Here is a 24,347-nt window from a genome sequence, read left to right on the forward strand (position 1 = left end):
GGCTCAGCCCTGCCCTTACAGACAGCATCGTCCCCTCAGGGCTCAGAACTGCCCTCACAGACAGCATCGTCCCCTCAGGGCTCAGAACTGCCCTCACAGACAGCATCGTCCCCTCAGGGCTCAGCCCTGCCCTCACAGACAGCATCGTCCCCTCAGGGCTCAGAACTGCCCTCACAGACAGCATCGTCCCCTCAGGGCTCAGCCCTGCCCTCACAGACAGCATCGTCCCCTCAGGGCTCAGCCCTGCCCTCACAGACAGCATCGTCCCCTCAGGGCTCAGAACTGCCCTTACAGACAGCATCGTCCCCTCAGGGCTCAGAACTGCCCTTACAGACAGCATCGTCCCCTCAGGGCTCAGAACTGCCCTCACAGACAGCATCGTCCCCTCAGGGCTCAGAACTGCCCTTACAGACAGCATCGTCCCCTCAGGGCTCAGAACTGCCCTCACAGACAGCATCGTCCCCTCAGGGCTCAGAACTGCCCTCACAGACAGCATCGTCCCCTCAGGGCTCAGCCCTGCCCTTACAGACAGCATCGTCCCCTCAGGGCTCAGAACTGCCCTCACAGACAGCATCGTCCCCTCAGGGCTCAGAACTGCCCTTACAGACAGCATCGTCCCCTCAGGGCTCAGAACTGCCCTCACAGACAGCATCGTCCCCTCAGGGCTCAGCCCTGCCCTCACAGACAGCATCGTCCCCTCAGGGCTCAGAACTGCCCTCACAGACAGCATCGTCCCCTCAGGGCTCAGAACTGCCCTTACAGACAGCATCATCCCCTCAGGGCTCAGAACTGCCCTCACAGACAGCATCGTCCCCTCAGGGCTCAGAACTGCCCTTACAGACAGCATCGTCCCCTCAGGGCTCAGAACTGCCCTTACAGACAGCATCGTCCCCTCAGGGCTCAGCCCTGCCCTTACAGACAGCATCGTCCCCTCAGGGCTCAGAACTGCCCTTACAGACAGCATCGTCCCCTCAGGGCTCAGAACTGCCCTTACAGACAGCATCGTCCCCTCAGGGCTCAGCCCTGCCCTTACAGACAGCATCGTCCCCTCAGGGCTCAGAACTGCCCTCACAGACAGCATCGTCCCCTCAGGGCTCAGCCCTGCCCTCACAGACAGCATCGTCCCCTCAGGGCTCAGAACTGCCCTTACAGACAGCATCGTGCCCTCAGGGCTCAGCCCTGCCCTCACAGACAGCATCGTCCCCTCAGGGCTCAGAACTGCCCTTACAGACAGCATCGTCCCCTCAGGGCTCAGAACTGCCCTCACAGACAGCATCGTCCCCTCAGGGCTCAGCCCTGCCCTCACAGACAGCATCGTCCCCTCAGGGCTCAGCCCTGCCCTCACAGACAGCATCGTCCCCTCAGGGCTCAGCCCTGCCCTTACAGACAGCATCGTGCCCTCAGGGCTCAGAACTGCCCTCACAGACAGCATCGTCCCCTCAGGGCTCAGCCCTGCCCTCACAGACAGCATCGTCCCCTCAGGGCTCAGCCCTGCCCTCACAGACAGCATCGTGGTCTCAGGGCTCAGCCCTGCCCTTACAGACAACATCGTGGTCTCAGGGCTCTGCCCTGCCCTTACAGACAGCATCGTGCCCTCAGGGCTCAGCCCTGCCCTCACAGACAACATCGTGGTCTCAGGGCTCAGAACTGCCCTTACAGACAGCATCGTCCCCTCAGGGCTCAGCCCTGCCCTTACAGACAGCATCGTGGTCTCAGGGCTCAGAACTGCCCTTACAGACAGCATCATCCCCTCAGGGCTCAGCCCTGCCCTTACAGACAGCATCGTGGTCTCAGGGCTCAGAACTGCCCTCACAGACAGCATCGTCCCCTCAGGGCTCAGCCCTGCCCTTACAGACAGCATCGTCCCCTCAGGGCTCAGCCCTGCCCTTACAGACAGCATCGTGCTCTCTGGGCTCAGCAGATCCACATCTCTCTGGGTGAAAAAGTTTTCCTCAACTCCGTTTTAAATGGCCTACCCCTTATTCTTAAACTGTGGCCTCTGGTTCTGGACTCTCCCATCATCGGGAACATGTTTCCTACCTCTAGCGTGTCCAACCCCTTAATAATCTTACATGCTTCAATCAGATCCCCTCTCATTCTTCTAACTTCCATTGTATACAAGCCCAGTCGCTCCAATCTTTCAACATATGACTGTCCCGCCACCCCGGGAATTAACCTCGTGAACCTACGTTGCACTCCCTCAATAGCAAGAATGTCCTTCCTCAAATTTGGAGACCAAAACTGTACACAATACTCCAGGTGTGGTCTCACCATGGCCCTGTACAACTGCAGAAGGACCTCTTTGCTCCTATACTCAACTCCCCTTGTTGCCTGCTGTACCTGCATGCTTACCTTCAGTGACTGATGAACAAGGACACGTAGATCTTTCCCTTTTCCTAACCTGACACCGTTCAGATTAAACTGCATCTGCCATGCATCTGCCCACTCACCCAACCTGTCCAAGTCACCCTGCATTCTCCTAACATCCTCCTCATCTTTCACACTACCACCCAGCTTCAACAGTGTCTTTAAAAAGCCTTAGATAGGTGCATGGAGCTTAGAAAAATAGAGGACTATGCAATAGGGAAATTCTAGGCAGTCTCTAGGCTAGGTTACTTCTCTAGAAAATATATAAAGTATTTATATATATATTGCTCCATATTTATTCCAGTTTTTGCATTCTCTTGCGCTTGAATGTTCAGCCAGTTTGCTATAACACATTTACACCACACGCTGCAGCCACAAAGCTAACAGCATTGTGAAGGACCCCACGCACACCTCATACAAACTCTTCTCCCTCCTGCCATCTGGCAAAAGGTACCGAGGCATTCGGGCTCTCACGACCAGATTGTGCAACAGTTTCTTCCCCCAAGCCACCAGACTGCTCAATACCCAGAGTCTAGACAGACATCTACATCATTTATTATTACACTGTAATTTGTCTTCTGTGCCTATTGTCTTGTTTATTAATTACTGTACTGCCCTGAACTGTTTTATGCACTTTATGTAGTCCTCTGCCAGTCTGTAGTCTAGAGCAGTTTTTATGTTGTTTTATATAGTCTAGTTTAGCCTTCTGCTGTCTCACATAGTCTAGTGTGGTTTTGTGTTGTTTCATGTGGCACCAGGGTCCTGGAGGAACATTGTTTCGTTTTTACTGTGTACTGTGCCAGCAGTTTATGGTCGAAATGACAATAAACTTTACTTGACTTGGAAAAAGTAGGGAAGGAACCTATTAACGTTCCCCATTGCGGTGGGCAATTTTGAGACAATCCCTAAATCGTGCGGCGTGTTGGGCGGGTCAATGGGATGACGTAAAATGATCGACGCCGGGGTTAAACGTCCAATAAAGGGCACAGCTTGTGAAACAAAAGGTTATACGGTAGTTTCAGCGGGTCACTACATGGTCCGATTCCGAAGCGAACGAAAAATCAGATGCTGGTGTAATTTTAAGTCCGTTTTTTTAAGCGGGATGTCCGGGGTTGCTAGGGAACGCGGGCCTTCCGTTTCCGGTGGGGGGAGGGGCGGGCGCTTGGCGGTTAGCGTGGAGACGGTGTCATGGCGCTGATGCAGAACGGTTCGGGGCCGTGCAGCGAGGCCGGCGACAGCCCGCCCGGCGCCAAGCGCCTGCGGCCGGGCGAGCCCATCGCCGAGCCTGGGAACCGGGTGACGGTGGTGCTCGGCGCCCAGTGGGGAGACGAGGGCAAGGGCAAGGTGGTGGACCTGCTGGCCCAGGACGCCGAGCTGGTGTGCCGCTGCCAGGTGAGGGGTGGGCGGGCTTCTCCGCGGCATATATTATCATAATCGGGGCGGGTCGCGCGTGACGTCAGGCGGTCGTCATTTACATATCACTGGCTTCGGCCGGGTGAGTGGATGCAGCGCGCCTAATTTGCATAATTTATGCTATTTCCTCCTATTTATTGTATATTTTATACGGAGCCATTCCCCAGTGACCCGGATTAAATTTGCGCGCGCGTGTATGTCTGCATATATACTGTTACGTATATACGTGTGTGTGTGTGTATATATAAAATATATAGACCTGAATTGACTTTATTTCTTACATCCTTCACATACAAGAGTAAAAATCTTTACATATATATACGTATATATGTGTGTGTGTTACGCTTCCATCTAAATGTGCAATCAGTAATTTATAATAAATAGAACAGACAATGTACACTCAAATCAGCGTGTTGTCGTGTGGCCAAGTGATTAGGGTTCTTCCCTTGGACAGCATTGTGGAGAGGGAAGACTTGCAGTATGGCCAACTGCCAGTCTCCCATACAACCCTGTCCAGGCCTGCGCCCTGGAAACTCTGCAAGGTGAAAATCCATGGTCTATCAAGACTAACGGATGCCTACAAATTAGAGTAAATTAATCAATCTGATGGCCTGGTGGAAGAAGCTGTCCTGGAGCCTGTTGGTCCTGGCTTTTATGCTGCGGGACCGTTTCCCGGATGGCAGCAGTGGAATAGATTGTGGCTGGGATCCCCAGTGGTCCCACACACCTGTCTCTGTAAATGTCCTGAATAGTGGGAAGCTCACATCTACAGATGCGCTGGGCTGTCCGCACCACTCTCTGCAGAGTCCTGCGATTAAGGGAGGTACAGTTCCCGTACCGGGCAGTGATGCAGCCAGTCAGGATGCTCTCAATTGTGCCTCCGTAGAAAGTTCTCAGGTTTTGGGGCCCATACCAAACTTCTTCAACTGTCTGAGGTGAAAGAGACACTGTTGTGCCTTTTTCTCCACACAGCCGGTGTGTACAGACCACGTGAGATCCTCAGTGATACGTATGCTGAGGAACTTAAAGCTGTTCTCCCTCTCAACCCCAGATCCACTGATGTCAATAGGGGTTAGCCCGTCTCCATTCCTCCTGTAATCCAAAACCCGCTCTTTTGTTTTTGCAACATTGAGGTTGTTTTCTTGACACCACTGTGTCAGAGAGATGACTTCTTCCCTGTAGGTCACCTCGTTATTGTTTGAGATGAGGCCAATCAGCGTAGTGTCGTTGGCAAATCTAATTAGCAGATTGGAGCTGTGAGTGGTGACGCAGTCATGGGTATAGGAGGGGACTCAGTACACACACACACACACACACACACACAGACACACACACACACACACACACACACACACACACACACACACACACACACACACACACACACACACACACACACACACACACACTCTAATCGTTGGAAATCCAAGCAATACATGTAAAACTGGAGGAACTCATCAGGTCAGACAGCATCTATGGAAGTGAACAAACAGCCAACGCTTCAGGCCGAGACTGTCATTCAGGACTGAGGAGGAAGGTGAAAGAAGCCAGAGTAAAACAGGTTGGAGGGGGGGAAGGAGACTAGCTGGGGGATGTTAGGTGAAGCCAGGTGAGTGGGAAAGTTCGGGCTGGAGAGAAAGTAAAATCTGATCAGAGAGGAGAGTGGACTGTAGGAGAAAGGGAAGGAGGAGGGGAACGGGGGGGGGAGTGGAAGTGTCAGGCAGGTGAGAAGAAGGAAAAGGTCAAAGTGGTGAACTTGGGGGTGGGGGAGAGAATTTGTTCACCGGAAGGAGAAATCGATATTCGTAGTTGTGGGGGGTACCCAGGCATGGTGTTGCTCCATTCTGAAGGAGGCCTCATCTTGCCACAGGAGGAGGGGGAGGCCATGGATTGACACTCCCGAATGGGAATTAAAGTGCTCGGCCACCAGGAGGAGCGATATTAAAATGTTTGTATCTGATCATCTTTAGTAATGTTTGTAAATATCAGTATTTAAGTACATACATGTGTGTGTTTCTTAGTTCTTTAATTTTGTTTCTGTTGCTCATCTGATGCTATGTTCCTGCAATGCTGCCAGAAGAAAGATTTTAATTCCATCCGTGCATCCATTATTTGTGCAAATGGCAATGAACTTGATTTATAACGTTTTTGTGTGTGTGTGTGTGTGTGTGTATCTGTGTGTGTTTGTTTTTTGTTTTTGTCTCTGGTTTCCTGCCACATCCCTACAAGCTGTGGGTCGGGAGTTGCCCCAGTGTGTGCGTGAGATGTAAAATCTGAGTTGGTGGGAATGTGGGGTTGTTAAAATTTTGTTGGTGCAAATCAGTACAGACTGCACAGGCCAAAGGGCTTTCCTCGCGCTGTCTCTGGTACGAGTCAGTGCTCTGGGCAGGAATTCACCTGCTGTTAACAGAGAACTTGTAAAAGTCATTGGGAGCATTTCTTCTCTCCTGGACTCTTTTCCCCCCCAACACCCCATCCTTTCCAGTCCCAGTGAGGACCCTCAGCCCAAAACGATGGCTGTTTATTCCTCTCCATCGATGCTGCCCGATCTGCTGAGCTCCTCTTGAGAGTGCTGCTCTTAATTCAGGAGAAAACCCAGCAGGTGGCTGTGTTTTCTGTGGCTCCCCTAGTCTGTGTGGTACACTAAACAGACTTTGCATTGGGTGAAAAAGTCTCTGCCATGGGCGGCCCAGTCAGCCCTGTCCATCTGTTGTAAGTGCACACCTCTCGGTTCTGTGTTTTATTTAGCCCAACAAGCCATGCTGCCCAGCAACCCACCTATTTAACCCTAGCCTAGTCACAGCATCAGTTAACCTACTAACCAGTATGTCTTTGAGACTGCGGAAGGAAACTGGGACTCTGACCCTGAGATGTAATGGTCTCCCACTATCTGCTACGCTACCTTCTTGTACCACAGTGCTTTAGGAACAACTTCCATCAGATTTCCGAATGGACAAAGAACTCGCGAATGCCACTCACCACCTTTATTCTCCTTTTGCACTGCTGACTGTTCATACTTTTCCGATGATAATCTATAACACAGTTTGCGTTATTGGGCTGTATTTTTGCCGCAAAGCAACAGCTCCTCGACACACCAGGGATAATCTGATTCTGACGTTGCCTTACAGAATCACGAGGTGAACTTATTGTTTGGCAAGGTGGGACCAGGAGTCTTTTCTTGGGTCAGGGACTGAGTAAATTGGGCATGCGGGGAGTGCGCTCGTGATTAACAATCCCCTTGTATGTGCTTTTTCTCCTCTCTCCCCCCCCCCCCCACTGCCGTCCTGCCGAATCTCAGGGTGGAAACAATGCCGGGCACACGGTCGTGGTGGATTCGGTAGAGTACGACTTCCACCTCTTGCCCAGCGGCGTCATCAACAAGAATGCCACGTCCTTCATCGGTGAGTGTTTGCCGGCGAGCAGAGGGGAACAAGCAGTGGAGGGTGGCTAGGTCCCGTCTAACTCCTCCTTGACAGGAACACGGCTTCCTGTCACTTATGCATGGAGACGTGCGGCGAGACGCCTCGTCTATGCCAGTGACCAACACCGTCCGAGGAGCCTGCTTGGGGGCAGCCCGCAAGTCTCTCCATGCTTCCGGCGTCAACGTAGCACGCCCGCAGCTCACTATACCCAACCAAAGGCCAAAGTACATTTAGTATCAAAGTACGTATATGTTATACAACCTTGAGATTCGTCTCCTTACAGGCAGCCACGAAACAAAGAAACACAAAAGAACACGTTAAAAAAATCAGACCAGCAAACATCCTATGTGCGCAGAGAGAGAGAGAGAGAGAGAGAGAGATAAAACAAATCAGACTTAACCCTTTCTCTCCAATAGTTTTAATATTATTGAAATATTGTCTTAGTTGAAGATATCTGAAGTTTTGTTTCTCTAAGTGATACGTTTCTGTGAGTTGTTGAAAGGACTCCAAGCTCTTGATAGAGTATATTGTGCAGTATGAGGTGTCTACCATCCAGTTGTGCTGGAAGGAATTCTGTGTCATGTGCCACCCAACCTCGTATTCTTACATCTCTTTCAAAGGTTGGGTCTTTAAATTCTTTATGTCAGGTGTTTAGAGGGACTGTTGTCCACCCTGTCCGTTTACTTAAATGCTTCTTTGGGAGCGTTTTATCCCCCAGTAAAGATTGGAGAGGGATATTTGTTCTAAACCCTTCCTCTTTGCCTCACAATTAGGGTCGCACCAACAGCTCTGCTGCTCTATAAGTCTTCAAAGCAAATCCTGCTTTATCCTCAGGCAGCTGCAGTGTCTGAAATCTCATTCTTGGAGTCTGTTTTCCCCAAATAAATGTTGAAATCATTCTTTTCCATTCATTAAATTGCTTGAGAGGTACTTCAACAGGCCATGATTGAAAAAGAAAGAGCAATCTAGGTAATACATTCATCTTTATGGCTTCTATTCGATTATACAGATTCATTGGCAGCAGTGACCATCTATTTAAATCTGCCTTATCAGCTGTTATGGGAATATAATTATGTTCGCAGATATAGACAGGTATTTGCACTCCTGAGTATTTAATAATGTTACCTTTCCGTTTGAATTTACTCATTCTGTAAATCTTTTCTTGTAGTTGGTAATTAAAATTTAAAGTTCGGGTTTTATGTAAACTTAATTTACAGCCAGAGTAGGAACTGAATTCTTTCAGCAGGGATAATAATGTAGACAAACCTGCACTGGGATTGGTAAGAGTCACGAGAGTGTCACCCGCATATAAACGAATCTTATATTCTGTACCTATAACAGGACACCTGTTATAATCTTGTCTTCTCTAATTGCCTGGGCCAGCGGCTCGATAAAAAGAGTGAAAAGCGTGGGGCTTAGGGCCATAATCAACATATTAAAGAAATGTTTCAGTAAATATTAAGTAACAACGTTATTGTGAGCTTTGTATTGTGGAGTGTTGCTTTACTAATCCTCGTGTGTTTTCAGGCAATGGGGTGGTTATACACCTTCCTGGACTGTTCGAGGAAGCCGAGAAGAACCTTCGTAAGGGAAAAGGTACGCTTTTCTCTGTGTGTCGAGACATGAGATCAAGATTTTGAGGGGTGGAAAATCAAATAAGCCTGGAACAGGGTCATATTACATCATATGAAAATATTGAATAAATGGTCTCCATATCTTTTCAAATTTAATAGAAGTATCAAATACACCACTTCTAATTTTTTCTAAATTTAAACATAACATAGTTTGAGAAAACCAATGAAATACAGTGGGAGGATTAATTTCCTTCCAATTCAGTAAAATAGATCTAGCCATCAGAGTGAGAAATGCAATCATTCGACAGGTGGAAGAAGATAAATGCAGTAAGTCCATCATTGGTAAACCAAAAATTGCGGTAATAGGATGGGGTTGTAAATCGATGTTCAATACTGCAGAGATAAGATCAAAAATATCTTTCCAATATTTTTTCAAAAGCGGACATGACCAAAACATATGAGTTAAAGACATCTTATTTATGTTGAGAGGTTTGGAGTTGATGACACTGATGATTATGTATTCTTGTGAGATATTATAGACAGCCCTTTTTCTTTTTCTAGTTTTTCTTTCTTTTTTTCTTTTTTTGCTTTCTTTTTCTTTATTAGCTATTAGATTAGTAGTTTAGTTATTTTTGTATAATATATTTTTTCTTTTTTCTGTGTTTTTTTTATATTATATATTATGAAATACCTAGATTTACCTTGTTCATACATACACTGTATGGTTCATGTTTTGGGAAAACTCATTTATATTGTAATCATTGCTTATGTATTCTTTCATGTGCAATGGGAATTTGTATGTTTGTAATCCCTTTATTAATATATCAATTGTATTTTGTTCATGTTATTAATGATAATAAAAAGATTGAAAAAGATTTTGAGGGGTATAGATAGGATAAATGCAAGCAGGCATTTTCCACTGAGCAACATGCTCACAAACTGCAGGAGGAACTCAGAAAGCCAGGCAGCGTCTCCGGAGGGGGATAAATAGTCGTTTTTCCAGGCTGAAAGCCTTCATCGGGGCCACGGCCGTTCCCTTCCACGGATGCCGCCTGACCTACTGAGCTCCTCCACTTTGTGTGCGGTCACTCGATTTCCCACATCTGCGGAATCTCTCGTGTTTATACTCACCGAGGCTTTTGTCCTCCAGGAACGCAAAACGACAAAGCACATTTGTATCGCTGATTTAGAAACAAGCCAGGGAATTAAACTGCACATAGTTCCTCGATCTATTGTGTGGTTTGGTCCCGTGCCAGATAGTGCAGCTTCTAAATGCTCCAGTGGCGAGTCTATCTTTTATTCTCCCTCCGCCAGATGTCGTGTTTCTAAGGGGAACAAATAGAAAGATAAAATACAACCAGCCAGTGGTTTTCTTCTCTGTGCGTTCGAATCCAAGTCTGAATCTGCGGCTGGAGACATGAGAAGTCATACTGTCTTGGAGTTAGAGCAGGGGAGTCCACGGACCCCTCAGCTGATGCAGGGGTTCACGGCATAAAAAAGGTTGGGAAGCACTGGGTTAGAGGACTGCACGTGGAGGGAAGAATGAGGTTCATTGTGTTGAGTTCTGTGTTGTTCATTGATCAGATGGTTCAATTTAATGTCTGAGAATGTATACAGTACAGAACCAGAAATTCTTACTCTTCACAGACAGCCACGAAACAAAGAATCCCATAGAATGAAGACTAGGAACATCAGAACCCCGAAGTCCCCCTCCCTCCTCACGCACAAACAGCAGAAGTGTTGACCCCCCCCCCCCCACTCCACAGAGACCGTGATCTAGAGTCCATCCAAAACTACAGTTCATAACCTGGCACTTCGGTATCCAAGGCAGGCTCTCTCTCTCTCCGGCGAGGGAGAGAGAAGTCGCTCCCGCAATGAGAGCGGAGACCAGCGACGCGCTCCGACGTTACTACCTTCCGTGTCGCTTCTCCGAGCTCCCCCTCCAATCCCCCCAACTCGGGGACCGATGGGTTTCCACTGGCCGTCGGACAAGAGAGAGGTCACTTGAGCGTGGCCTTCTGACCTGTGTGGTGTGTGGTCAGTGGCGATAGCACATGCACGAGCTACGTTAGCTCCAGAACGTGTGGCGATACTTGCGGGCTCTCCCCCAGTACACCCTTGGGTGTGTTGGTCGTTAATGTAAACGATGCATTTCACTGTATTTAACGGTGTATACATGTTGCAAATAATCTTGTGTCAACTGAGAGGGATTGGCTGCAGTCCTAAAAAACCTGTTTGTTGTCTTGCTACCTCCCCACAGGTCTGGAAGGCTGGGAATCGAGGACAGTGATCTCGGACAGAGCCCACATCGGTGAGTTGGAGTAACTACGTTTGAGGGTTGTGTGGCTGGGTGGCAGTATTCATTTTCTCTTCATCGGAGTGGTCTTTGACCTAGAGGCGTTTAGCATTGTTCCTGCAGATGCTTTTCCACGGGAAAGCTGCGGCGTTGGTGATTGCTGGCCACCGGTTATTAAGTGCTGGGCGTCCGACCCCTTCCTTTCCCTGAGCCTTTCCCAGGACGTGTTTGTCGGTGCTCCCACCTCATGATTCCTGTGGCTGGACTGGGCCTAGGACACCTGGGAAGATGGATGCTGTTTGCAGTAATGGGAGAGACTGTTCTTCCCGTGAGGCAATTCTGAGTTAGATCTGGGCTGCTCTCCTCCTGCACCGTTCCTGTTGCCATCTTCCATAGGAGCAGAATTAGGCCGTCCACCCCATCAAGTCTGTGCTCCACCGTTCCATCGAGGCTGACTGCTTATTCTTCTCAACCCTGTTCCCACTCCCTAATCAGCCTCACTTCAAAGGCGCGTGTACATTGAAAATGCGTCGTTTTTGTCAATGACCAACACAGCCTGCAAAGGTCTAACTAATTAGAGAGGCATTTCTTGCAACACCGGTCAGGCAAACAGCACACATCTGAGCACAGGATTCTCTAATACTATTCAGATCATCAAGTCCACTCCGCTATTCCATCATGGCTGACCTATTATCCGTCTCTGCCTTCTCCCTCACGAATCCAGAACCTATCACCCTCTCTCCGCTTTAAGTACACCCAATGACTTGACCTCTGCAGCCATCTACGGCAGTGAATTCCACAGATTCATCAGCCCCCACCCCCCCGGCGAAAGAAATTCCTCCCCATAAAAAAGGAAACAAGAGCTCGGCCCAAGTGAGGGGATGGAGTGGACAAGAGTTGGGCTCAGCGATGACTTCTTAGTAACAAGCTCCTGTGGGCACTCTCCTCTGGTTTGCAGTGTTTGACTTCCACCAGGCAGTGGACGGGGCGCAGGAACAGCAGCGGCAGGAACAGGCTGGCAAAAAGTGAGTTCGCGCCCGCCCGAGCGCCTTGGTGCCTTTTTTAACCGGGGGACGCGGGAGTCTCCGTTCAGCCGCCCTGGCCCAGGCCACCTCTAACGCTTCTCTTCCCTCCCTCCCCCGCCGTCAGCCTGGGAACCACGAAGAAAGGGATCGGCCCGGTGTACGCTTCGAAAGCCTCCCGCACTGGCCTGCGCATCTGCGACCTGCTCGCGGACTTCGACGAGTTCACGAAGCGGTGAGTGGGGCGGGGGCGGAGCGACGAGTTGGTAACCAGGCTAGCAACCGGGTGCGCAGCTTGCTGTCGTCAGGGGAAAATGCGGCTGGTTTATTAAACCAGCCTGCTCCTTTACAGCCAGTTACTCCTGTCAGGGAATTGCCACCCCTCCTCTTGCCCACCACCCTCACTTCTACAGTTGTGTCACAACTCAGATCGAACTTATTCCTGGGATGTGGATGTCAGCGTTGTTCACCCCTACGGGTCCTCTCTAGCTTACCAGCACAGTCCGTAAATTGAACTGTTTGCGCAGCCAGGTGTGGTTGCCAAAGGCAACATTTCGTTAAATCTGGGCATCTCTCCATGATGCAGTGATGCTCTCTCAAACCAAATTCCCACACGGCACAAGATCCCTGCAGCTGCCGGCTAATCCAACCCACGGGCTTCCCAGCTGTCCGTCGCACAGGAGGGCTGTGAGTAAGTGGTGTGTTCGTAACTTGGGGAGGATTTGTATCAGAACATAGAACTGGCCCTTCGCCCCACGATGCTCTTAACCTACTCTGAGATCAATCTGACTCTTCCCTCCCACGATCCTCTCCATTTTTCTATCATCCCTGTGTTTATCTAAGAGTTCCTGAAGCACTTCCCCCACCCCCAGTATCTGCCTCTGCTCCCACCCCTGGTGGCAGGGTATTCCATGCACCCACCCACCCACCCACCACACTCTGTAGGAAAAAACCTTACCTCTGACGTCCCCCCCCACCACCATACAGGTGGCCCCTGCTTTTCGAACGTTCGCTTTACGATAGCTCGCTGTTACGAAAGATCTGTTTTCGCTGACCAAAGAGGATTTTCGCTTTTACGAAAAAAAGACGCCCGCTTTATACGTGTTTTTACCCCGAGAAACACTACAAAGACCGTGAACCCTTGTGCGGGCAGTTGTTTCCGCTTGCGTATTCTGGCTTCTGCCGACCTCGCCCCCCCCAGTCCTGATGAAGGGTGTCAGCCTGAAACATCGGCTTTTAAATAGACGCTGCCGGACCTGCTGAGTTGCTCCCTCACGTTGCTCCGGATCTGCAGAGTCTCCTGTGTTTCGTACTTTACCCTTCCCGGCTGAGCCTCTGAACTAGCCTCACTGGCAAGGGCCTGGCACTGTGCTTCTCAGCCCTGGAAGGTCGTTTCCCCCACCACCACCATCCAGCAGTATCTTGTTGCTGAGAGGAATGGTGTCAGGGCAGTCTTGCATTACCTGCTCGCTTGCTCGCTCAGTCTTTTCCCAGTGGCCGCCCATCCTGGGTGTAACCACTTCACTTTAACTGCTGTCGGAATTAGGTTCACTGTCGTTGGTAACTGTTGTGAGATTCGATGCCTTTGCAACAAATGCAGCAGTACATTGCATTGTGTAATAGCAGAGAATGAAAAACATATATCAGTAGATATATATATATATATATATCTGTATGTAATTAGTTTTGCTACAATAAGTGTATAGGACACTGGAAAAATGTTGAATTTCCCTTCCGGGATGAATAAAGTATCTATCTATCTATCTATCTATCTATCTATCTATTAAATAGTTAAATAAGCAGTGGGGTAGTGTTCATGGGTTCAATGTCCATTCAAGAATTGGATGGCAGAGGGGAAGAAGCTGTTCCTGAATCGCTGAGTGTGTGTCTTCAGGTTTCTGTCCCTCCTCCCTGATGGCAGAGGGGAAGAAGCTGTTCCTGAATCGTTGAGTGTGTGTCTTCAGGTTTCTGTCCCTCCTCCCTGATGGCAGAGGGGAAGAAGCTGTTCCTGAATCGCTGAGTGTGTGTCTTCAGGCTCCTGTACCTCCTCCCTGATGGTGGCAATGAGAAGAGGGCATGTCCTGGATGATGGGTGATGGACGCTGCCTTTCTGAGGCACTGCTCCTTGAAGATGTTCTGGGTACGAAGGAGGTTGATGCCCATGATGGAGCTGACTGAGTTCACAACTCTCTGCGGCTTATTTTGATTCTGTGCAGAAGGCGTGCCTGCCCATCCCGGATGGTGATACAGCCCGTCAGAACGCTCTCCACTGTATATCTGTAGAAGTTTGCCGGTGTTTTTGGTGACAAACCAAATCTCCTCCAACTTCTAATGAAGTATAGCTGCTGTCATGCCTTCTTTGTAACTACCTCTATATGCAGGGACCTCAATACGAGGTCTGATCCTCAGCATTCCAGCCGAGTTTAATTTTGACCCTGTCCAGTTCCAGTTCCTTCACACGGTGAGTCAGGAGCCGCAGCTGGGCACACTCCCTGCGGATGAAGTCACTGAGGACACTGGTAGTCTCTCTCTTTCCAGTCATTGCTCAAATTGCCATCCCAGCCACTCGAAGGAAGTCCTTGGCCACTCTTAACTAAAGCGTCATCGTTGGTACTCAGCCACGGCACTCACATCTCAAGCAAGGCCACTTCCCAAAAATGGACTCTTCCTTTCCATACCAACATAGAAAAACTGTTTTTTTATACAAGCTGTCGGCTCCTCCCCTCTGCTGCTGTGGCACTATAACTGGAAAAATGAGCTCTTAATTGAAAAACATTTCTTAAATGGCTGCTGGCTCCTCCCTTCTGTTCTGGCTGCTGCAACCAGGAAGAAAGAAAGGTCCCTCATGGGACATTCCTCAAGAGGATTAAGGTGCATGGGATCCATAATCGGTCGGTAGGATTCAGAATTAACCTGCTCACAGATGACAGGGTGGTGGCCGGTAGGACTGATTTTGGCGGGAGGTTTGTTCCACAGGGATCTCTGCTGTTCGTCGTGTATAAATGACCTAGAGGAACACACAGATTGGTGGGGGTGTTTAAGTTCTCAGACGATACAAAGCTTGCTGGTGTGTGGGTGGTTGCCAAAAGATACAGTAGGATATCGATCCACTGCCAATATGGGCGGAGAAGTGGCAGGTGGAGTTTAATCCAGGCACCCTTAAGGATCTTGAAATTCAAGATTTCAAGGCTGCAAAGGTTGAAAGGTTGATCAAGAAAGTGTACGACGAGGGGACATCACGTGATGACGTAGGATCGAGACGTGGAAATCCAGCTTTCCTGTAAAAAACTAGTAAAGTAATGTTTAAGTGAAGAAAGGTTAGTGAATACTTTCTAAAAAAAATTACTTATAAACTGCTCAGGATTGTCTTTAGATATGCCTCCTAAACAGAAGCCGAAGAAAACTACTACTTTGAAAACAGCACAAGTTTGAAAAGAACCAAGGCGGGCCACCACAATGGAGCCTCGGACTCAAGTGCATTTTACCTCCGGCGATACAGAACAGAACAGGGAACTGCGGCAACGTCAACAGTCTCCAAGAAGGAGCAACAGGAACTGCGCGTTCGTGAAGGAAGGGGCATGCGCAAACATGAGCAATTCAAACTGCAAATCCCAGCTACGATCAGAAGTGAAAGTGAACCCAAGATGGATTTGGATTCTCTGGACCACACAGATGAAGATGAGGAGGCAGAAGAAGAAGAACAACAGGAAGAGGTTGGAGGTGGAAGATCTGGAGACATAAGAAAAGCTTTGGTGCAAATAATGCATGAATTAAAAGAATTAAAAACATTAGAAGTAATAAAAGAAGATATTAAAAATATGAAGACTATGTTTGATAAAGTGGTGAAAAAACAGGAGAAAATGGACAAGAAAGTTTAAAAAGTTGGAAGAAATAACGGGAGACACCATTGACAGAGTGCATAAAATTGGATGATAATATTCTTGCCTGGACATCAGAAAGAAAACAGTTGTTGGAAAAAGTGGATGTGCTTGAAAATTTTAGCAGATCAAATAATATTAAGATTGTTGGTCTTAAAGAAGGTATAGAGGGAGAGGATCCAATAAAAAATTTTCAAAAATGGATCCCGGAAAATTTGGAAATGGAAGAAGGAAGCCAGTTAATTGAAATCGAAAGGGCTCATAGAGCCTTAAGACCAAAACGTCAACTTGATCAAAACCCATGATCAATCTTGATAAAAATGCTTAAGATATCAGGATAAAGAAAAGATCCTGAAGGCGGCTGCCCAATGTGCCAGAAAGAGAAACGAGCCATTGATGATAGAAGGGAAAACAGTTCTTTTCTATCTTGATAGAAGTTATGACCTTTTGAAGAGAAAGAAGGAATTTAACCCAGCAAAAAAAGTCTTATGGGAAAAGGGTTATAAATTTAAAAGCTAAAGATTTAAAAGTGAAACGGATTAAAGATGAAGACGGGGACAGTGAATGGAGTTGATGGACATTTAAGGACAGAAGAATATTTAAATATACTTTTAATTATATGATATGGGGGAGAAAGGTAAAAATTTGAGAAATATTAATCGAGAGTAGTGATTTTTTTTTCTTCTCTTATATATACTTTAAGTTACGGGGGAGCTGGGGGAACTTCAGATCGATCGCTACGGGATTCACGTGTATAATCATGGCGATTGCCATGACCCGTACAACGGAGGGGGATAATGTGTTTTTTTTCATTCACAACATTAGTAGGGGGGGTATTTTGTTTTTTTTTATAATCTATTTTTCTTTTTCTTTCTTTGCCTGGACGATCGGGGGGGGGGGGGGTGCGGGAGAGACACATAGCAACATGGAGAATTTATTTTTAATTCCCCAAGGTACTACAAGAGTTGAAATGTATATTATTATAGACTAATTTACTGAATTTTTAAAGTTTTAACGTTAATGGACTGGTGAAGAGAAAAAGAATTTTAACATACATTAAGAAAATGAAAATAAATATAGCTTTTTTACAAGAAACACGAGTCAGCTGGAGACGCTCATGGAGTGAGTACTGTTTTGAATTCGCTCCATAACCTTTACTTTTTTTAACCTTTGATCACCCTTATTCAGCTTATTTTTACCTATACCGAAAGTTTCTTTGTTAATTTTTTTTTGGATTTACTGCCAAGAGTTTGTTGTGAACTTTTGAAGATATGCAAACAGAAATGTCTCTCAGGTCTAAGGGATGGGATCCCGGACGCAATCCGAACGGTAACGGAAAAAAGCAGGCTCCGCCACAACAAACTCAATTAACTTTTGAATTGTTTATGGAGGTTTTGGATAAAAAATTTGCTGAACTACAACAATTTTTTAAAGAAGATATAAAGGCTTTTCAAGAGTACATGGTTAAGACGGATTTAGTAATTAAACAGCAACAAGCTCTTATTGCGTCTCTGCAAGAAGATGCTCGGAAGTGAGATTTGACTATTGAAAAACTGCAACAGGATTTAATTTCGACCATTAAGCTGATGGAAGCCCTTAAAGCCAAGAGTGATGATTTTGAGAATCGGTCTAGAAGACAGAACTTACGTATACTTGGTCTTCCAGACGGCATAGAAAAAGATGACCCTTCGAAATATTTTGCTCAACTTTTAAAAGAAGCGTTTCCGACGATTTTCCCGAATAACCCCCCTTTATTGGATCGGGCACATAGAATTCGGCGTCGATCACCGAGTGTTACAGACAAACCTTCGGTGGTAATTGTCGGGTTCCATTATGTACATGACAAAGAACAAATTATAAGAGCAGCTCGTCGAGCAGGAATGATTAAATTCAAAGAATTTTGCTTCCGCTTGGTCGAAGACTTTATTCCTGACCTTTTAAAAAGAAGGCTTCTTTTTAAACCGTTGATGGCTGAATGTTATGAGAAAAATCTGAAACCTGCGCTTCTAAACCCTGCGAAGCTCCGAATTTCTCCGTCGAATGCTCCACGACAGATTTTCATTTCAACTTCAGAAGCGAGAAAATATCTGGAGGAGAACTTCCCTACTGCTACAGACACCAGTCTCTAATAAATGAACGATTCTGATCATGTAAGATGGTTCTCGATCTCTTAAACCAGAATTAAAATCTGGTTATTGGTGTAGGTTCATCCTATACTATGTACTTAAGTTAAAGTGTGTTTGCGTCATATTAATTGTTTTGCCTTATACACTTTAATCATTTAACTACATACTTGTCCATTAACTTTGTTCCTTCGAAGGTATATTTTTAATTCTTTGAAGGTGAATTTTTCTTTGATTAAGATGGTGGTTTTTTGAAAAAGATTTTTGGTTTTGCTTAAGATGGCGTTATGTTTTTATTTTTTTCGCAACTTCCCTACAATGCATCGCTTATCATAGCTTAAATATTTTTTGTTTTGGCTGGGCTAGAGCCCGATTTATAATATTTTTTTTAGTGATTATATTTTTATTCTTTTTACAACTAACTATACTTAGAAATATGGTTTTTATTATAGCGATTTTAATTTTTAAAGTTGGGGTGATTCTTTTATATATATCCTTTATATATGGAGTGTTCTTCAGCTGACATGGGCGTAGGATTAGTTTTACTTTTTCTCTTTTTAAGCCATATTTTGGTTTTTTCTCTTTTTCTTGGGGGGTGGGGGGATGGTCTGTTTTCTAATTCTATTTTTTTTTGTACCAGTTTGTGTTAGTTTTTTTAGTTGGGCTGTTTTTGAACTTCAAATATGTCTGTGTTGTCGTCACTTCCGGGTCTTCTTATTACTTTTGTTCCTCTTCCGGGTGCATGAGTTTATGTTGGTTAACCCTTTCTATACCAAAGGGTTGATTATAGAATTATGGCTCAGACCATTAATTTTGCGTCTTGGAATACTAATGGTTTAAATCATCCAATTAAACGAAAGAAGATTTTCAAAGTATTCCAAAGACTTAATGCTCATATCATTTTTGTACAAGAAACTCATGTGAGGAAGGAGGACAAATTTCGTTTTCTTAGATTTTGGCGGGGTCAACAGTATCACGCAAATTCGAATGCTAAAGTAAAAGGAGTTTCAATTTTTATTGACTCCTCTATTTCATTTGTTCAACATGATATTTTTTCGGATCCGAATGGCATATTTTTGTTAATTACGGGTTTACTTTGTAATAAAAAAGGTTGCTTTGGTTAATGTTTATGCTCCAAATGTGGATTGTCCTGACTTTTTTAAGTCTTTATTTACTTCTTTACCCAATCTAAACAAATATAAGTTAATAATGGGTGGTGACTTTAATTGTTGTTTAAATCCTCTGATGGATAAATCTTTATCTATTCAGACTTTTCCTAATAAGTCGGCCACTTGTATTAACTCTTTTTTGACTGACAATGGAGTTTTTGATATTTGGAGATTCCGGCATCCTAATGACAAAGAGTTTTCTTTTTTCTCACATGTTTATCACTCTTATTCAAGAATTGATTATTTTTTTGTAGACTCTTGTTTTATTCCATTGGTAATCGGTTGTAACTATGATATTATAGCTATCTCTGATCATGCTCCATTATTACTTTCTATGAAATTTACGGATACAGCTTCTAATGCTAGACAATGGCGATTTGACTCTACCTTGTTGCAAGACTCTGACTTTATAAAATTTATGGAGGAGCAGATCGACTTCTTCTTTTCAACTAATTCTACAGATGATATTTCATGCGGAACACTTTGGGACACTTTTAAAGCGTATATACGTGGACAGATTATTTCTTATTCTGTTGGTTTGAGGAAACGTATTAAGATGGAAACTCTTTTATTGGTTGATAAAATTAAAGAGATTGATAAGAAATATTCGATTGCTCCTAGTAAGGAGCTTTACAAACAAAGGGTTGAACTTCAAATGGAACATAGTTTATTACTTACATCCTCGATTGAAAATCAATTAATGAAAACTAAATCTGATTTTTATATACATAGTGATAAATCTGGTAAACTGTTAGCTAGTCAATTGAAGAATGCTTTGGTTAAACGTCAAATCACTAAGATTGGTCAGCAGAATGGGAATCTAACAGTTAATCATGATGAGATAAATAAGGCATTTCAAGATTTCTATACCTCCCTGTATCAATCTGAATTTCCTCAAGATCATAATACCATGTCTGATTTTCTTGGGAAATTAAATTTTCCAAGATTATCATCTGATGATCTTTTGATATTGGATACTCCTATTACGGATGTAGAAATTAAGGGGGTTATTTCCTCAATGAATTCTGGGAAAGCACCGGGTCCAGATGGTTATACAGCTGAATTTTTAAAATTTTTTTCTGCTACTCTTTCCTCTTGGTTAGGTAAGGTTTTTGAGGAAGCCATTAGATTGGGGAATTTGCCACAATCTTTTTATAGAGCTTCCATTTCTCTAATATTGAAGAAAGATAAAGACCCTACTAACTGTGCTTCTTATAGACCTATATCTTTATTGAATGTAGACTCCAAGATTTTTTCCAAGTTACTGGCATCTAGATTGGAGAAGGTATTACCCAAAATTATTTCAGATGATCAAGCTGGTTTTATTAAAAATCGTTATTCTTTTTTTAACATTAGGAGATTGTTGAATATTGTTTATACTCCCTCACATGACACTTCAGAATGCGTGATTTCATTAGATGCGGAGAAAGCATTTGATAGAGTTGAATGGCCTTACTTATTTAATGTGTTGGAGAAGTTTAATTTTAGTCCGATATTTATATCATGGATCAAATTGATTTATCATACTCCAGTAGCCTCAGTGTTTACCAATAATCAAAGATCTCCCTTTTTTCGCCTATTTCGGGGCACTAGACAAGGATGTCCTTTTAGTCCATTACTATTTAACATTGCCTTAGAACCTTTGGCAATTGCCATCAGACAATCATAGGATATTTTGGGTATTAATCGTGGGACAGATATTCATAAGTTATCTTTGTATGCAGATGATTTATTACTATTCATTTCTAACCCGGAGAAATCCATCCCAGCAGTTTTATCATTATTGGCTCAATTTAGTGAGTTTTCTGGGTATAAGTTAAATCTTAATAAAAGTGAATTGTTTCCGTTGAATAAACGGGTCCCAATTTATGGAAATTTACCTTTTAAATTAGTTAATGACTCTTTTACTTATTTAGGGATCAAAATCACAAAAAACCATAAAGATTTATTTAGATTTAATTTTTTACCCTTAATTGATCAGATTAAAGGTTTGTTTACTAAATGGTCACCTTTATCTTTATCCCTAATAGGTAGGATTAATGCTATTAAGATGGTTATTTTACCTAAGTTTTTATATATTTTTCAAGCGATACCAATTTTTATCCCGAAATCTTTTTTTACTAATGTTGACTCTAAAATTTCTTCATATATATGGCAGAATAAAAATCCCAGGTTAGGTAAAACATATTTACAGAAGACAAAAAAGGAAGGTGGGTTAGCATTACCTAATTTCAGATTTTACTATTGGGCAGTTAATATTAGATATTTGTTATGTTGGTTGAAAGATGGGGGTGGATCTTTTGGCCCTTGTTGGGTGAGCTTAGAAACTAAATCGGTATCAGCTTATGCTCTGGGTTCTATTTTAGGGACTTTTCTCCCTTTTGCTCTTTCTAAATTGCCGAAACGAATTGACAACCTGATAGTTAAACATACTTTGCGTATATGGTTTCAATTTCGGAGATTTTTTGGGTTGACTCAATTCGTTTTAAATAGTTCTATTATATCTAATTGTTTTTTTCACCCTTCCATTATAGATCAAGCTTATTCGGCTTGGAAAACTAAGGGATTACTAAGATTTTCTGATTTATTTTTGGACAATTGTTTCATGTCTTTTGAGCAATTATCCAACAAATATAACTTGCCTAGATTTCATTTTTTTAGGTATTTACAGATTAGACATTTTTTAAGTTCTGTACTCTCTACGTTTCCAAATTTTGTGCCTTCAGATATCTTGGAGAGTTTATTTGAATTAGACCCTTTTCAAAAAGGGCTTATTTCTAAACTTTATAATATAATTATGAAGATACGTTCAGAGCCTCTTTATAAGACTAAAAAGGATTGGGAAAGAGAGCTTAGTCTTAGTATTTCTAGTGAGAATTGGGATAAAATTCTTCAATTAGTTAATACATCATCATTATGTGCCAAACATTCATTAATACAATTTAAGGTCGTACATAAGGCCCATATGTCCAAGGATAAATTAGCTCATTTTTACTCTCATATTAGTCCTATTTGTGATAGATGTCATTCTGAAATTGCGTCTTTAACTCATATGTTTTGGTCGTGTTCATTTTTGGAGAAATATTGGAAAGATATTTTTGATATTATTTCTGCGGTTTTGAATACCGATTTACAACCTCATCCTATTACCGCAATTTTTGGTTTACCAATGTTAGACTCACTGCATTTATCTTCTTCTGCCTGTTGAATGATTGCATTTCTAACTCTGATGGCTAGAAGATCTATATTGTTGAATTGGAAAGAAATTAATCCTCCCACTGTATTTAATTGGTTCTCTCAAACTATGTTATGTTTAAATTTAGAAAAAATTAGAAGTGATACTTTTGAGACTTCTATTAAATTTGAAAAGTTATGGAGACCATTTATTCAACATTTTCATATGATGTAATATGACCCTGTGCCAAGTTTATTTGATTTCCCAGCTTTCAGCTTATGTATTTTGAGAGGACCGGAAGTGACGGCATTGATGAATACTTATTTTTGTGAGATATTATAAACAGCCCCCTTTTTTTTCTCTCTCTTTTTTTTTGCTTCTTTTTTCTTCTATATTACTTATTAGTTATAGTTATTAGATTAGATTAGCTAGTTTTGCATTATATAATTTTTTTTTGTTTTTTTTTCTTTTTTTCTGTTTTCTTTATATCATACATTATGAAATATTTAGACTTACTATGTTCATACATATATTTTATGGCTTATGTCTTGGTAAACTCATTTATATTGTAACTATTATGTATGTTTTTTTTTCATATGTAATGGAATTTGTATGTTGGTAATTTTTTTATCAATATATCATTTGTATTCTGTCCATATTACTAATATTAATAAAAAGATTTAGAAAGAAAGAAAGAAAGAAACACATTTAACAGAGATAGAACACCAGAAATTAAAGAGACTTTGGGTCGGAAATGTTATTGCAGCTTCATTTAATTCAAAAGCGAGGGGAGTTGCAATTTTGGTTAATAAATCTTTACCAATTAAAATACAAAATGTATTAATTGATTCTGCGGGGAGATATGTAATTATATATTGTCAAATCTTTTCAGAACTATGGACTCTTATGAATATTTATGCACCAAGTGAAAACAATGTAAAATTTATAAAAGAAGCCTTTTTGAATTTGGCTGCCACACACGATAAAATATTAATAGGTGGAGACTTTAACTTTTGTCTAGACCCAGTTTTAGATAGGTCAACAAAGGTTGTTACAAAATCAAAAGTAGCAAAACTAACTTTATCATTGATGAAAGATTTAAATTTGATTGGTATATGGAGAAGAATTAATCCAAAAGAAAGAGATTATTCATTTTATTCAAATAGACATAAAACTTACTCAAGGATAGATTTTTTCCTATTATCAATGAATATTCAATACTGAGTGAAAAGTATGGAATATAAAGCAAGAATATTGTCAGATCATTCCCCCTTGATAATGACCATGATAATGATGGATAAGGAGGAATCGATTTACAGATGGAGATTTAGTTCAATATTATTAAAATGTAAAGATTTTTGTGATTTTTATGGAAAAACAGATTCAGTTTTTTTTTAGATACAAATTTACATTCAGTTGATGATAAATTTATATTATGGGAAGCGATGAAGGCATATTTGAGGGGCCAGATAATAAGTTATACTTCTAAAATTAAGAAGGAATATATGGTAGAAATAGATCAATTGGAAAAAGAGATTACAAAATTAGAAAAAGAATCTCAAAGATATATGACAGAAGAAAAACAAAAGCAACTTGTTAATAAGAAGCTACAATATAATACACTTCAGACATACTGAACAGAAAAAGCAATTATGAGAACTAAACAGAGATATTATGAACTAGGTGAAAGATCACACAAGATTCTTGCTTGGCAGTTAAAAACAGACCAAGCTTCCAAAATGATAAATACAATTAGAACAAGTGTAAATAAAATTACTTATAAACCTTTAGAAATTAATGAAACTTTTAAAAGTTTTTATTCTGAATTATATCAATCTGAATCACAAAATGATATTGTTGAGATAGAAAGGTTTTTATTACAAATAGCTCTCCCAAAATTGAATTCGG

General features: G+C 43.1%; 1 protein-coding gene across 1 annotated transcript in view; it reads left to right on the forward strand.

Moving 5' to 3' along the window:
* Positions 1-3,521: 3,521 nt before the first annotated feature.
* adssl (adenylosuccinate synthase, like) overlaps positions 3,522-24,347 on the forward strand; it is a 51,201-nt gene continuing 30,375 nt past the window's right edge. Inside the window, exons 1-6 of the mRNA XM_059955185.1 lie at positions 3,522-3,759; positions 7,079-7,181; positions 8,730-8,798; positions 11,037-11,087; positions 12,031-12,097; positions 12,222-12,329. Coding sequence (XP_059811168.1) covers positions 3,556-3,759; positions 7,079-7,181; positions 8,730-8,798; positions 11,037-11,087; positions 12,031-12,097; positions 12,222-12,329 — 602 coding nt within the window. The 5' untranslated portion in view covers positions 3,522-3,555. The remainder of the gene's footprint in view (positions 3,760-7,078; positions 7,182-8,729; positions 8,799-11,036; positions 11,088-12,030; positions 12,098-12,221; positions 12,330-24,347) is intronic.

Source organism: Hypanus sabinus, chromosome 31 (assembly GCF_030144855.1).
Source record: "Hypanus sabinus isolate sHypSab1 chromosome 31, sHypSab1.hap1, whole genome shotgun sequence".
NCBI classification, from domain to species: domain Eukaryota; kingdom Metazoa; phylum Chordata; class Chondrichthyes; order Myliobatiformes; family Dasyatidae; genus Hypanus; species Hypanus sabinus.